This window comes from Trematomus bernacchii, unplaced genomic scaffold (genome assembly GCF_902827165.1).
Source record: "Trematomus bernacchii unplaced genomic scaffold, fTreBer1.1, whole genome shotgun sequence".
Lineage (NCBI taxonomy): Eukaryota > Metazoa > Chordata > Actinopteri > Perciformes > Nototheniidae > Trematomus > Trematomus bernacchii.
Genome location: NW_022988082.1, coordinates 360724 through 375296, shown reverse-complemented (window position 1 = coordinate 375296; position 14573 = coordinate 360724). Strand labels below are relative to the sequence as shown.

At 39.5% G+C, this 14573-nt stretch overlaps 1 protein-coding gene across 1 annotated transcript in view; it reads left to right on the top strand.

Annotated features, from left to right (window-relative positions):
* tmem132a (transmembrane protein 132A) overlaps positions 1–14104 on the top strand; it is an 84069-nt gene extending 69965 nt beyond the window's left edge. The window contains exon 15 of the mRNA XM_034120911.1: positions 13139–14104. Within this exon, the coding sequence (XP_033976802.1) occupies positions 13139–14104 (966 nt within the window). The remainder of the gene's footprint in view (positions 1–13138) is intronic.
* The last annotated feature ends 469 nt before the right edge of the window (positions 14105–14573 follow it).

The window sequence follows — 14573 nt, the reverse complement described above, 5'->3', positions numbered from 1 at the left end:
TACTACTACGGTTTGAAAAAATAAAGAGTATGAAGTTATCTGTGGACGTTGTGCTTACTAATATTGATAGAAAGCTACAAATATTAAAGTGTAAGCAAATGGATTTGTTTTTAATTATGAGCTACTAAAGTCAGGGTTAAGGGAGCGAGACTGTCACTTTTAATGGCTGTGCGTGCACTTTGGGTTTAATATTGACCAGTAAAATATACAATTTATTATGAACTGTATACACATAAAGACGTGTAATCATGTGGCGCATGCTGCAGACCCTGGAGGCAACTCATCATTTGTGAGGGAGATCTACCTTGTCTGCTTTTTTCTCCGCTCTGCGTGTGTGTATGTGTGGGGGGACAGGGCAGAGGAGACACGGAGACGACATTTGTGTTGGGTTTTCGTGTGTCGGATATTCTAACTATTACTTTATAAGTATCATACCAAAATGTCATGAGAGTAGTTTAGCTTTTTCGGGAATAGTGCGGTGCGTAATGTACGTAGTGTGTGGGCAACCAAGAGCAGGTGAGAGAGCATCGGGAGCCGGTGGGGCGAGGGATAGAGAGAGGGGTAGAGAGAGGGATAGCAGTAGCTCTTGAGTTTAAATCTAATGTATGGATCACGCCACAGCAGCAAGAAATAAAGACCACAAAAACAACAAACAGTGACTTCTTTGACCGCTCTGCTGCATGAAACTCGCTACTGCTGTGGTATGATTTGAAGAAATAGGGGGCAACTGCTATTACAAATGTAACCTGAACACTGGAACGTAAATTTGAATCACCCCAAGCATAATTGTCTTCATTGTAATTTTTAAAGCAATTTTTTTCATCTCTGCTGATATGAAAACATAAATGCTGATACCAATATATTTGTGGAAGGTCAATATCAAGGTAATTAACGTGCATTTATTTTGTGTTACAGGTGTGAACGAGCATGTCCATTTCATGAAGTGGAAATGTATGTTTTGTGCGTTCTCCTCCAATTGGCAAGGAAGAATAATTCAGCATTATAAACAGCGTCATGGACATCATCGAAGGTGTTCAGGCCTTGTCTGTATTTATGAAGACTGTTTGAACACATTTCAAACCCAAGCTTTACATAAAAAACATTTGAAAGAACATGTTAAAGAAGCTAACAAATGTGTGTCAAAATTATGCTGTGATTTGTGTTCATTCTCAGAGCCTAGTGACATGAACAGATATTTTGCTCATTTAAAGACTCATTTGAGGAATAGGGAAACAGTTAAATGTCCATTCGTAGACTGCTCATTCAAGTCCAGTATACTATCAACCATTACTGCTCATAGAAGTCGCTATCATAAATGTTCCACCCTAAATAGTCTTAGACTAGGGCTTTGTGTACAGCATGGACATACAAATACTGTAATCAGGGAGGATTCTGTTTCTGATACTGAGGCATCACCTTCATATGATTCTCTACCTGGTGCTGAACATCTTCTTGAAAATGGAGAGACCATTACAAATAAGTTTGCATCTTTATTCCTCCGCATGCAAACCATTTTACATGTTTCTAATTCAGCAATACAGGAAGTAATTGATGAGTTATTTGACATTGGAGAACTTGTTGATCAAAATATCAAGGAAATTATACAGAAAGTTTTGGAGGAAAATAACTGTGTAGTTGATGCCTCTGTTGTTACAGCATTGTGTGATGAAATACAATCTTTAAACCCACTGAAATGTATTTCAAGGCAGGGACCTTTGGGCACAGAGAGCGTAAAATAACTTTGCAGTCATTGAACCAGTCGAGTATGTGCTAAATGTACAAGAAAAAACCCATTCATTTGTTTATGTTCCTATTTTAGAGCTGTTAAGTAAGTTGTTTGAAATAACTGAGATTCTTCAATCATTACAGACGTCAACGGGAAGACGGGAAGGTCATTACAGTTCATTTCAAGATGGTGAATACTTTAAAGAAAACAAACCTGGTCTGTGATCCTTGAACTGAAAGACATTGTGGAGCTACTATCCAGCCCCTCATTCACAACAGAAACCCTGTGCTACCTACAAGCAAACATCTCTGACCACAGACAGTTGCTATTGGAAATATTTCCTGGTACAAGATTACGTCCTCAGCATCATTATCTTGAACATTATCCTGTACTGATCAAGAAACTTGGTCCACCAATTGAGTTCTGGACAATAAGATTTGAGGCCAAACATTCTTTCTTTAAAAAGGTGGTTCACAATACTGGCAACTTCAAAAATATTCTGCACACTTTAGCCACAAGACATCAGCTGATGTTGGCATATTATTTGGAGATGCCAACAATTTTCAAACCAAGCATTGAGACTGGGAAATCATCAGTCGTATCTGTGGACATCTTAGATGTTGCTATCAGAGAGGCCTTAAGGAATAAGTTTAAAGATCTGTACTCTGTTTCACTCACCTCCACTGTTTACTTAAATGGGACAAAATATTCGAAAGGAATGGTGCTCTGCTCTCAGTTGGACAGACAAGTGGACTGCCAGATTTTTATGGAGAGTACTCGATATCTGTGTAGTGGATTGCTGCATATCATTCATTATGGAACTATTCACAGCAGCCTTCGTGATTCATCTTGGGTGTTTCCAGCTTGCCAGAAGAGACCCTGCAGTGACTGTGGTTGTCGAGCCTGACAATCTGAATGACTACACCCCTCTTGCTGCATACCTTGTGGAAGGAAAGCTGGTTGTCACTCCAAGGACATTCATGTTACATTAAGGTAAAGTTTGACTGGGAAGTGTTTTCTTTAGTCTCTTCTGTACATTTTATTACGTGCAACTTATTTTCAATTCACTTCCAATGTTTATTTCCTGATGATAAAGTGTTTTCTATATTGTTCACTGTGTTTCAGCTGATGCAGACACCTCAATGATGTTTCTCAGAGTTATCCTCTCACCTGAAGATATAAGGCGTGTCACCCTAGAAGATGTTCCCTCATCAGTTGATGATCTGTGTGCAAAACTGCGCAACACTCTGGGTCTACGAGGGAACTTCATTTTACAGTTTGAAGATTCCGACTTTGGGAATCAGCTCTGCAATTTGACAGACATTAAGGAGCTACCAGCGGAACGAGCCACTTGCCAGTTGTGTTCACATCTTCTGAAGTGGTTTCTGACTCAACACTGGATGATTCCCCAAGTAGCAGTCATTCGACAGAATGGCCCGGTCAGACACAGGTAATTCTTTGCTAATCGAGTGCAGTTTGTGCAATTGTTTACTTCTACACAAGATATTTTTGTAACTTCAGCTATAACACAAAAATAAAAAGAGGGCATATTTTACTGCAAGATGCATAATTCTACTTAAGTTGGCTGATAATACTATTACATTTATAATATCATATACTCCATCATTTCATAATAATGGAGGACTTTCAATGTGGTACAAGTACTATTACTGAACTATAGGATATCATACTTCAACAACATAAAGCATGTACTATTTCTTGCAGTTATATTTTGGATTTCTCTCTTTAAATTACTACAGCTGTGACATGGTGCTCTTATTTTTCTCTCACTCCTGTCATTTCTCTGTTTGTTTATTTTGTATGTTTTAGCTATGTGCCGAGTTCAGCAGAATTGTCACCAAAGACCTGCTGAAATCTTTCCTGGAAGGACTAGATGCCATGGTTCCAAGTCTGTTGGAGGCTTACAAAGCTGCTGTAGCATCTGGACGAAGGTTGGCCCTGAGTGGTGTTCTGCAGTGTCTTCAGAAAGAGGCAAGTATTTTACAGAGAAACTATTACCAAAAATGTGCAAAGATAAGGATTCTAGCTTGGCTATCATATTTACCTACCCTTGTCTTTTTTCCCCCTGGAGGACACAAACCAGAACAGTAGAACGGCTGCCCTACTCGGTCTTCCAATATTTATTCCAGAGGATTCCTCCAACGTAATCAGGATGTGTGATGTAAGTCACTATATTATTACATATTATACATTTACTTTTCTCTCGCTTAATTTGAGGTTTTGCCATAGCCAATATAATGCTCATTTACAATATTGTGTATTGTTTACGTATTACTATTGTTAACTTAGTAATTGCAATAATGACTGAAAAAGTGATGACCTTGCAATTTGTCGTGTTTTTATTTCAAGTTTGGAACAGTCAATTAAGATGTATGTGTCTTTGTTATTAGGCTCATGAAGAAACCCTCAATGTGATCCTGAAAGGAATGCAGGTTGGACTGTTGATTGGACATGAAGGCCCTCTGCTTGACTCATTTCCTCTGGAAGTCTTCAATGTGGCTGTGGTGGTAGAAGAGAAGATCATCCTACATGACCTCCGAAATGTGCCCACAGGCTTCGCCATGTTAATGGGGGCAATCTACTGCCTCAACCCCGAGTACCCCCGCAACATGAAATACTCTTTTGAGTTCTTTCAAAAGGTCATCATGACCATCAAAACAGACCAATGCTCCGCAAGAATCCATGGACTCAGAAATAAACTGCTGAGATCACCTCTAAACAAATGACTGTGTCATTGCTCTTGGAAGAAGGGAGTTTCTGTTTTGGACAGTTATTCTACACATTGTTCTTGTTTTCAGCTGTGTAGTTTGTAAAGTGCAGGTCCAATATAAACACAGCTGCTGAGATCGTTAACAAATTAATGCACATTTCAAGCCCTTATTGAGAGGAAACAGTTTTTGGGGTCTCCTACATTCTTCAACTAACATTGTTCATCTATTGTTCATCTAACAAACATAGTTTGTGTATCCAGCAATATTGTTTGTACAATAAAGAGGTGGTAAACCCTTATGTTTTCCTGAACTGAATGTTTGATTGTCTAAATGTATATGCTTTGGGAGATAATAACTTTCCTAATGAACCAACACTTTTATTTAAAAATAGCTTTAAAATAATCTTCTTTCTACAGGGTTCCTGCAGGTTTCGCCAACTCAAATTTAAGACTTTTTAAGACCACTTTGAATAGAATTTAAGACCTATTTCACGGCAAGAAAGTATGAAGGAAAATTGCTATGAAAGAAGAAATACGTCTCATAATTACTTACAAAGTAAATGTAAATGTAAATGTTCAACATAAGAACAATGACTGAACATAACAGCATAACAGTACAGAACTGTGTTAGCCAAAAAGTGTGTATGTGTGCTTGTGTGTGTGTTAGGGCTGTGCAATTAATAATATTTTAATCGCAATTACGATTTTGGCCTGCCACAATTACAAAAATAACATAATCGAAAAAAACTATTATTTAGCTTTGCTAGGTTGTGACAGTGCACTACAACATATTTGATCTAATTAATTTTAGTCTAATTTATTTTTATTTATCATATTTATATATGTTTAGTAGCTTGTGGAAGTGCGCTCCAAAATATTTGTTGATCTTGTTTATTGGTATTTATTATTTTGATATTATTTATTTAAATATATCATTTATTTAATTTATTGTTGTATTGGTTTTTCAGTTGAATTATACGTTCAGGGTAATCAACAGTTAAAAAGATACTGTTCAAATTATTATTTGTTTTAAAGTTCAATAAATGGATGTTTTCAAAGTCAATGAATTTAATAATCGTGATATCAATTATTGACCAAAAATAATCGTGATTATGATTTTTGCCATAATCGAGCAGCCTGTGTGTGTGTGTGTGTGTGTGTGTGTGTGTGTGTGTGTGTGTGTGTGTGTGTGTGTGTGTGTGTGTGTGTGTGTGTGTGTGTGTGTGTGTGTGTGTGTTGTGTGTGTGTGTGTGTGTGAGTAACTGCTGCCTTGGCTACAATCTTTCATCGTTGCTGTTGTATGATTGGTGTTTAACTACGGTATTTAGCGTATACACTACAGCACCTCCGCTTTTAGGGTTGACGTCGTAGACCCAAACGTCGCCCGGAGGTCCCCCGGTGTTGTTGCGGGAGCTGCTGCACTAGCTAACGCTGCACTAGCTAACGCTACATTAGCCAAACAAACGCTAATTTATTTTGCAAAAGGTGCAGCGGGCTTCAAACACGTTCCCCTCCACTGGTTTCAACCAAGCACTAAATTCGATGTTTTCCAACCAAATACGGTTGAACTTACACTTCCCCATATTTATTTGTAAGTAGATTCGAAGAGACATGAGTTTCTGACTGCCGCTAGCTGAAGCTTGGTTGCTAGGTTACTAGCTGGGTGTTCTCCGATAAGGGGCCGGGGGAAACAAAGTTAGTGATTACTGGTTCCATGTTGATTTATTTCAATACAAATTGTTGGGGGGAACTGAATGGCTATTACCGTTACTTTGCAGCCCGGACATTTCCCCCAAAACACATTTTAGACGCGATCGCAACACAGAAGTACCTTTCAAATCCCATCATTTTTAAGACCTTCTAAATCATATTTAAGACCTTTCTTATTTTTTTGGTCATATTTAAGACCTTTTTAAGGCCTTAAATTCAGATTATCAAATGTAAGACTTTTTAAGACTTTTTAACCTCTTACGCACCGCCCCCCCGGTACCAGGCAGATAAACGCGTCATTTGCAGGAAACAACGTCTAAGGAATCTTAATATTTAACAAACTATGAATGTTTTATATCCATGTAACGGGAAGAAAGTCAGCTAACTGATCTTTTTAATTTTTTTTCTCCAAAAAAAACCCACAATGCTAACACTCAGCCTCTGAATTAGCCACGAGCGAAAAAATGCTAACCTATCACTGCACCGAAACTCACTCATAACTCCCTTATTACTTATCCTAGATGCACAGCCAACCCATCGATTAGCATCGTCTGGAGACACAGAATCGATGGGTGCCCACCTCAACACTCAGTGATACAAACTCGCGACTCTATAAACGAAAACGTACAACAAAACATTTGGCGCTAGGTAGCTACAAACGCTAACATGGCTTACCTTGGTCTTTGTCTGGTCAAAACTGGTCTTCAATGGCATTAAAACGATAAAAAACGATGCTGCAGTTAATCCATAGGTTAATCCAATGTGTGTGTGTCCTCTTTGAAATGATTTCTGATAATCCATAAGCAATAAAACTGCTTTTCCGTTTCCAGATGTCAGAGCGAGAGATCGCTTCACTCTGGTGCAAGCCTGCATGCGCAAAGCCCCCACCTCTTTGTGTTAATGTTGGTGTCTATGTGAAAACCCCCCTTCGATTCTATTGGCTCTAACGGTCAGGAAGAGATTACAATCACCAAAATCGACCAATGGGTTCCAGAGAAACTGTAAAAACGCCCATTTACACCCAAATCACCCCAGAGGTGGTTTTTTTTTTCTAAACCTGGCTAAAAAGGTCAGATGTCACTTGTTTTGCATCAATCTCGATACAGGGTACTTATTATATGTTGTACTTTGGATTCCTAAAGCTTTTAGTCTACCATCCCATCATTCAAGGGTGGTTTTCACTATAAGTAATGGGTTTTTTTTTAGGCGGAGGTAAGAATTTACCTTTTTTTACCATGTTCCATCTGAATTTATTCTGACTGAGAAAAATCTATATTGATTCTGACACTTCTACATCCAACTCACAGATGTAACCTTGCTTTGATAAAAGAGATTATTCATATAACCCTTTTAGAAGTTAAGTTGTTGTCATTTGTTTTGGGCATGTCGTTTTCGAGCCTGAAACATGAAAAACAGGCTTGGTGCTTAACAGGTTAACAGGTTAAAAAAAAAATCTTCCTAACAGGTTAAGACCCCGCGGGAACCCTGTTCTAGTCATGAAAGTTTATTGTATGGTTCATTCTCATTTTGCCATTTCTCTTTTTTCATCTGGCCTATTGCCAATTACATTTTGGGTTTAAATTGATGTATAACATATTTTTTTAAATAAATGTTATATATCTGAATAAATGCACTGCAATAATTATTATTAATTTATGTAAACTTGCAATCAGAAGTCAATATAACTAATAGATCTAAGTTGAAACAAATGTATTATTACAATATTCTTAACTTGAAATTATGAGTCATATAAATGTTGAATTTGAAAGTGTGAGTTATAATAATACTGAAATGTGATTTTATTTGACTAGGTAAATACATTTTTCTTGCACTAATAATGTAAGATTGGTAGTTGTTTAAACTCTGAGTATAAAGTTAAATCAATTTAGACAACTTAAAAAACAATGTTAATACAACTAGAACCTTTAGGTCATATCGACGAGATTTACTTGCATTAATGAGTTGAAACAAAGATTGTCTTCAAGTTGACTTGATTTGCTTTTTCAAGGCAGCAGGTGGACTTTCATTTGCAAGTTGAACTGACATGAACTGTTTTACAGTGTAGGCTTCACAATCATGGGGAGGACTGCTGACTTGACAGTTGTCCAGAAGACAGTCATTGACACCCTCCACAAGGAGGGTAAGCCTCAAAAGGTCATTGCTAAAGAAGCTGGCTGTGTGTAATGAATCCATTTATTTTTATGAGTTTCACTTTTTGAATTGAATTAATGAAATAAATTTACTTTTCCACGATATTCAAATGTATTGAGATGCACCTGTATATGTATATATATGTATATATAAATATATATATATTTATATTACAGAACAACGGTATAATCAACAGTAATACAAAAAGCGGAAGATGTAACAAACAAATAATAATAATTCTTATTCTTAAAATCAATGTGGTGTACTTCTTTGACGTGCCTTTAAAAACGGTGGCGATCTTCAGGTGCTCCTCCAGCACAGTGTGCAGGAAACAAAATCCACCAATCCCCTGAAAATGCCAGGGTTGACTGAAGAGTCTGTCCCGTCATGCCCACGCAAAGCCAACTCAAAAGCCCCACAAAACTTCATTATTTTGGATAAAATATGCCTGTTTTTATCCACCTCATTGTGTTTCCTCACCGCAATCCTGTGACCGTTGTCCAGCTGCGTAGCAGTTGCTTACTTGGGGCGATAAAATAATCGCTCCTCTGGTAGTAGTTTTGAGGACGCTGATTGGCTACATTTTATGTATCTTATAATCATATCTTGAATCAGCAATTGGCTAACCTGCTACAGAGACCCGCCTCCGTGGGGCGATTTCTCCATCGCCCCAGCACAGTACTTCAGACATACAGTGTACTAGGAAAAGCATATATTTTGCGCAAATTATTTTAAAATCATATTTTACACATATTTCTGGGTGCATTCCATATTTTAAACACACAAATATTGACAATTTATATAATTAATTAGTATTATTATTATTATATTGGCCAGCCGCCACTGTTCATCAGAACATGTCAGCCCGGGACTCTCGACCGGCCCACTTCGGTACCGCCGGCCCACTTCGGTATATATATCAAGTGCTAGTGAGTTATCCGAGCGGCCCACCTCCGTGCCGCAAGTGAATACCGCGAGGAAATTGTCAACGGGGGGGGGGGGGGGGGTGCTAGTGACTTATCCGAGCGGCCCACTTCAGTAACGGCCCATCGGGATTCCGATGGCCAGTCCGCCCCTGCCGTTAGGCCTACTTAACATATTGAAGTAAAAAAGTAGGGTTCTTGTTGCAGAGTTTGTGAAGTGACATGAACCCAAGCTGTTGCCTGGCAACATGATTCTGTTGATAGTTAATAAGGCTTATTACTGTATATTGCTTGATATTTGTAACACCAAACCAATGGAAAAAACCCACAGCAACACAGAAAAGCTGGTCTTAACATGACCCAGTGATCTAGTTTGTAAAACATTATAATATTAATATTCACTATTATATTATTCAAATGAAAAGAAAGCAGTAAAAAAACATAGTTTCCGGTGTTCCGACGAGCTCCGTCTCTCGGTCCTGACGGATGGCAAAAAAGGCAGATATTATGCAATTAAACAAATAAATAAAAACAATGGTAATTCCGACTTATTGTTGAGTAGATAACGGTGCGTGGTTTAGAAAAAGAATAACATATTAGATTCCAGTATCCTGAGACCCGCCTGTGATCTGAACGATTGGTGTGTACACTGAAAACAGTGGACCTGAGCAAGTAGTTATGTGGACTGCAAATAGTATTCTTCCTTTAGAAAAACAGACATAGAATTTGGTTTTGGTGCGCTCCGGCAGGACAACTGAACTCAATTGAAATGCAAAAGCCCACAGCGGCGGTGTCACAATGCTTTAATCTGAATTCATAATATAATCAGAGTTATCTGTAGATGGCAAATAGAAACTACATTTATTAGTGCCGTCATCCTCTGCCCTGTCAGTGAGCAACCTAAAAGATAAAGGGAAAATAAATGAATGCATGCCAGCTGTTCTGTGATTCTCCAGAACACAGATGGCCAGTCCCCTGCCCAAACTAGTTGCAGTTGGATTAAATGTTTATGTTTACATACAAATTGAAAGATTGTTTTACCTGTTTTCATAAATGTATCTATTTATTTCAATCATCCAGGTAGTATGGATGTTTTCCTGCCTTCCTGCCATAACTCCACAAACAAACGACATGTATTACAAACACCCTATGATTCACTAACAGGCACAGTGTACAAAACACCATCTACAAACTAATGCATTTGGTTTTGCAAGTAAACAACATATCTATCAAACAAACACATTGCATTTCTCTAATAAATAATGTCTCAGAAACAAAATACAGCATAGACATTACAAGTACACACAAATATTTTCTACGAGTACAAAAAAAAGCATGTGACTTTTGACAGGAATATTCCATCGTGGTTGTGCTGAGGATTTGATCACAAATGTCCTGAGTTATTCTCCACGGAGCAGGAAACACCGCTGTCATCAGACTGGCTGTTACTTGCTCTGCTCCACCCCCCTCCGTTTAAATGGACTCAGTAGCGCCCCCTCCTGCTGTGGAGAATAATTCAGGACATTTGTGAGAAAATCCCACGGATGTATCATAACCACGGCGGAATATTCCTGCCAAAAGTCATGTGATTTCTTTTTGTACTCGTAGAAAATATTTTTGTGTACTTGTAAGATCTATGCTGTATTTGTTTCTGAAACATGATTTATTATAGAAATGTAATGTGTTTGTTTGATAGATATGTTATTTACTTGCAAAGCGAAGTGAATCATAGGGTGTTTGTAATACATGTAGTTTGTTTGTGGAGTTATGCAGGAAGTTATCTCCATACTTTTTGTTTAAATGCACCAGATAATGTTCTAAAAAGGACATTAAGATGATTTGCCTAAAAAATAAATAATAAACTGTTGGAATATAAATAATGATTTAATTTTTTCCTTTTCTAGATTGTCTACTGTCTGGGGTCTATATTGGCAGCGAACCCAAAGCAGAAAAACATTAACACTGTATATTTAAGTATTTGTTTGAATATTCCAAGCGATAACAATCTCAATCACAATAATCAACAGTGTTATCGCATATTGCAGTGGTACAAGATAAACAAGATAAGTTTGTGCACGAGATGGAAGGCTGACAGGCAGGTAGGCCATCCAATTATCTGCCGCGGGCCGAGGCAGATAATTGGACTTGTTTTTTACAGCGCCACGGCTTCCACAGATGAAATATTTGTATATATTTATTGTCAAAGCATTTCATTTATTCATTGCTATCGGGATGTTAAGAGCATTCCATGGAATATAACAAAAAGTGTTTCTGAAGTGAATTACCTACCCTACCTTTAATTATTACAACTTCTACTCCACTACAATTCAGAGGTAAATGGTGTACTTTTATTCTACTACATTTATTTAATATCTTTAGTTACTTTACAGATTTGGATTAATGATGTGAAATATAATCAACTCTTAAAGGTCACCTATAATGCAAAATTGACTTTCTGATGTCTTTTATACATAAATATGTGTCCCCCGTGTGTAAGGAGACTCACAAAGTGTCAGAAAATACAACCCTCTCTCTTTTCCTCCTTACCCACATCACTAAAAATGGGGGACCAACGCAGCTGATCCAGATTTGCTGCGGTCATGTCGACATTACTAAAATGTGGGCTGGCTTTACGTTGAACTCCTGGCAACGTCCCGCCCAACCTATAGTCCCCTATCAGAAACGTCGCTGTATCAGAAACAATGCACAACGTGTTTAGAAGTAATATGGTCTGTGTTTACATTAGCAAGCATCGCTAACAATCAGAGCTAACGCTGTACTGGAGAGAATATGTGTAAAGAAGCCGGATATAAAAGGTACTGACCTTGTAGTAAACCCGCGAGAGAGAATGCGTTTGTCACCTCCCGTTTGGACTACTGCAACGGTGTCCTGTTTGGGGTACCCAACAAAACCCTGGACAGGCTCCAGTACGTCCAAAACTGTGCTGCCAGGGTACTCACGCACATCACTCCCACCCTCATTCACCTCCACTGGCTGCCGGTCAAATCCCGCATATCTTATAAAGTCCTCCTCCTGACTTACAAGTCCCCCCATGCCCATGCCCCCCAGTACCTATCGGACCTCCTCCGCCCACATGCCCCGACCCGGAACCTGCGGTCCTCAGACTCTGGCCTGCTTACCACCCCCCGCACCAACCTGCGAACCTTCGGGGACAGAGCTTTCAGTGTGGCAGACCCCACCCTCTGGGACGCTCTCCCTGCGGTGGTCCGCAACATCCCCACACTTGACGCCTTTAAAAGGGCCCTCAAGTCCCATCTGTTTGCCAAGGCCTTCGCTCCCTAATTTATTTTGTTGTTTGGTCTGTCCGACTGTTTGTCTGAATGTTTTATTTTTTTTTATTTATGTTTGTTTTACTCCTGTTTTTTGCTGTAAAGCGACCTTGGGTCCCCTGAAAGGCGCTATATAAATCTAAGTTATTATTATATTATTATTATTATAAGCTCCATACTGTTTCAGAAATAATGCTTGATGTGGTTTGGAACATGATATGGCGTTTAATCACGGCAGCGTTTAGCTGAGTTTCTGCTGGTAGACAGCCTTCTCTTCTCACTGCTTGCATGCGGAGGGGGACACTCTGACCCAAGGGGCGTGACCAGCAGCAGCTCCAAAGGGGCGTGGTCAGCAGCAGCTCGGTAACATTTAAAGGGCCAGACCCAGAATCAGCACTTTAGTAACAGGGCTGAAATAGAAGAGTATCTGATTGGTATTTTGAGCAAAACACTTCAGAGAATTTTTTTTATAGATATGGCCCTATATATATAGCACAATATTCAATTTAGATAGCTGCTGATTGAAAACAATTGGCCAACTGTTATTCACGTATTGAATTAGACCTAATAATAATCTCAACACCCTTATCCTGTTGTCACTTTGCAGGAGGCTTCCATCAGCGTCTGGCTCCAGTTCAGTGACGACACTGCCTCCCTCCTCTCTTCCTTTTGGGACCTTCCCTTTTTCCTGCATCTCTCCTCATTGGCTGAGACTGTGGTTGTGGTGACACCCATTCCCAGCCAACGCATCTTTGCCAAGGGTGATGGAGGCGGGCCTTTACTGCGTGCAGAACTTTTGGTCTCTACCTGCACTGACCAACCAATCACCTCCAACTCTATCAGTGAAGGGGAAAGGGATTGGATGGACAGCGGAAGAGGGGGAACCAGGAGGCTGGCTGGAGGATCGGGTTGGATAAGAGTCAACCTAGACCACGGCTTCTTACTGCCAGATGGGGACAGGGATGAGGAAGGCGATAAGTTCAGGCTTCACATTACAGACACGCTGGTTGAGTCGGACAGCGACATCTATGCAGCAAACTTTGACGGGGACGAAAGTGAAAATGTTAGCAGTGACTACTTTAACAAGATCAATGTTAAGAGACCTGATAAAAACTGGAATGATGTGTGGAACAGAGGAATGGTCAGTCAGAATAATCTGGAAAGAGCTGTGCTCATGCCAAGCCTGGAGGAGGGTGTTGTGTACTTCTCCCCTAGTCAGGAGAAAGAAGAAGAGGGAGAGGAAGGGCAGGGAGAGGGAGAGGAAGGGCAGGGAGGGGGAGAGCTGAAGCTGGGTGTGGGGGCTGTCCTCTCTCTGCTCTGTCTCTCTGCTGTCCTGTTCCTGGCTAACTGTCTGCCCTGCGCCCTGCAGGACAGAAGGAGCCCACTGATGGGGGAGAACAGGGAAGCAGGACTAGAGCGAGCCGCAGAGAAAGAAGAGGAACAGGAGAGAGAAAAGATGGAAGTAGAGAAAAGCAAAAAAGATGAGAGAAATAAGACAGAAGGTGAAGATAGGATAAAGCAACATGATATGAACAATAAAGAGGATATTAAAGAAGTAGAGATCATTTGCTGATATACAGTATGTGCATGTATGGACAGTATGTATGCAGTATGTGTATTCACAAGGAACATGAAGCAAGCTTTTTTGTAATAGCGTGCTTTCACCTTGATAGTACAATCACTAAGAATGCATCAAATGTAAAATTCTGGGCCGATACTGATGTTTTTGTCATTGTTGTTTATTTAGTTATATTACTGTTAATTATCCCCTTTCTGTGTCTGGAATACAAAAATACACCGGCAGAACAACCACTGCATCACTCTCCTACTCTCTAGACAGTTTGTGATCTCTCTGCTCGGCATTTATTTGTTACCCACAGTGGAAAGCTGACATAACCTATTTGAGCCTTTGTTCAGGCTGTTGGCCAACTCATGGAAACCAGAATCTAGATCACACACATCTAAAACAAAACTACTGGATCATTTAGCATCCTGAAAATCTGGGCCGGGTGGTATGTCCTTAATGTATATGACAGTGTAAA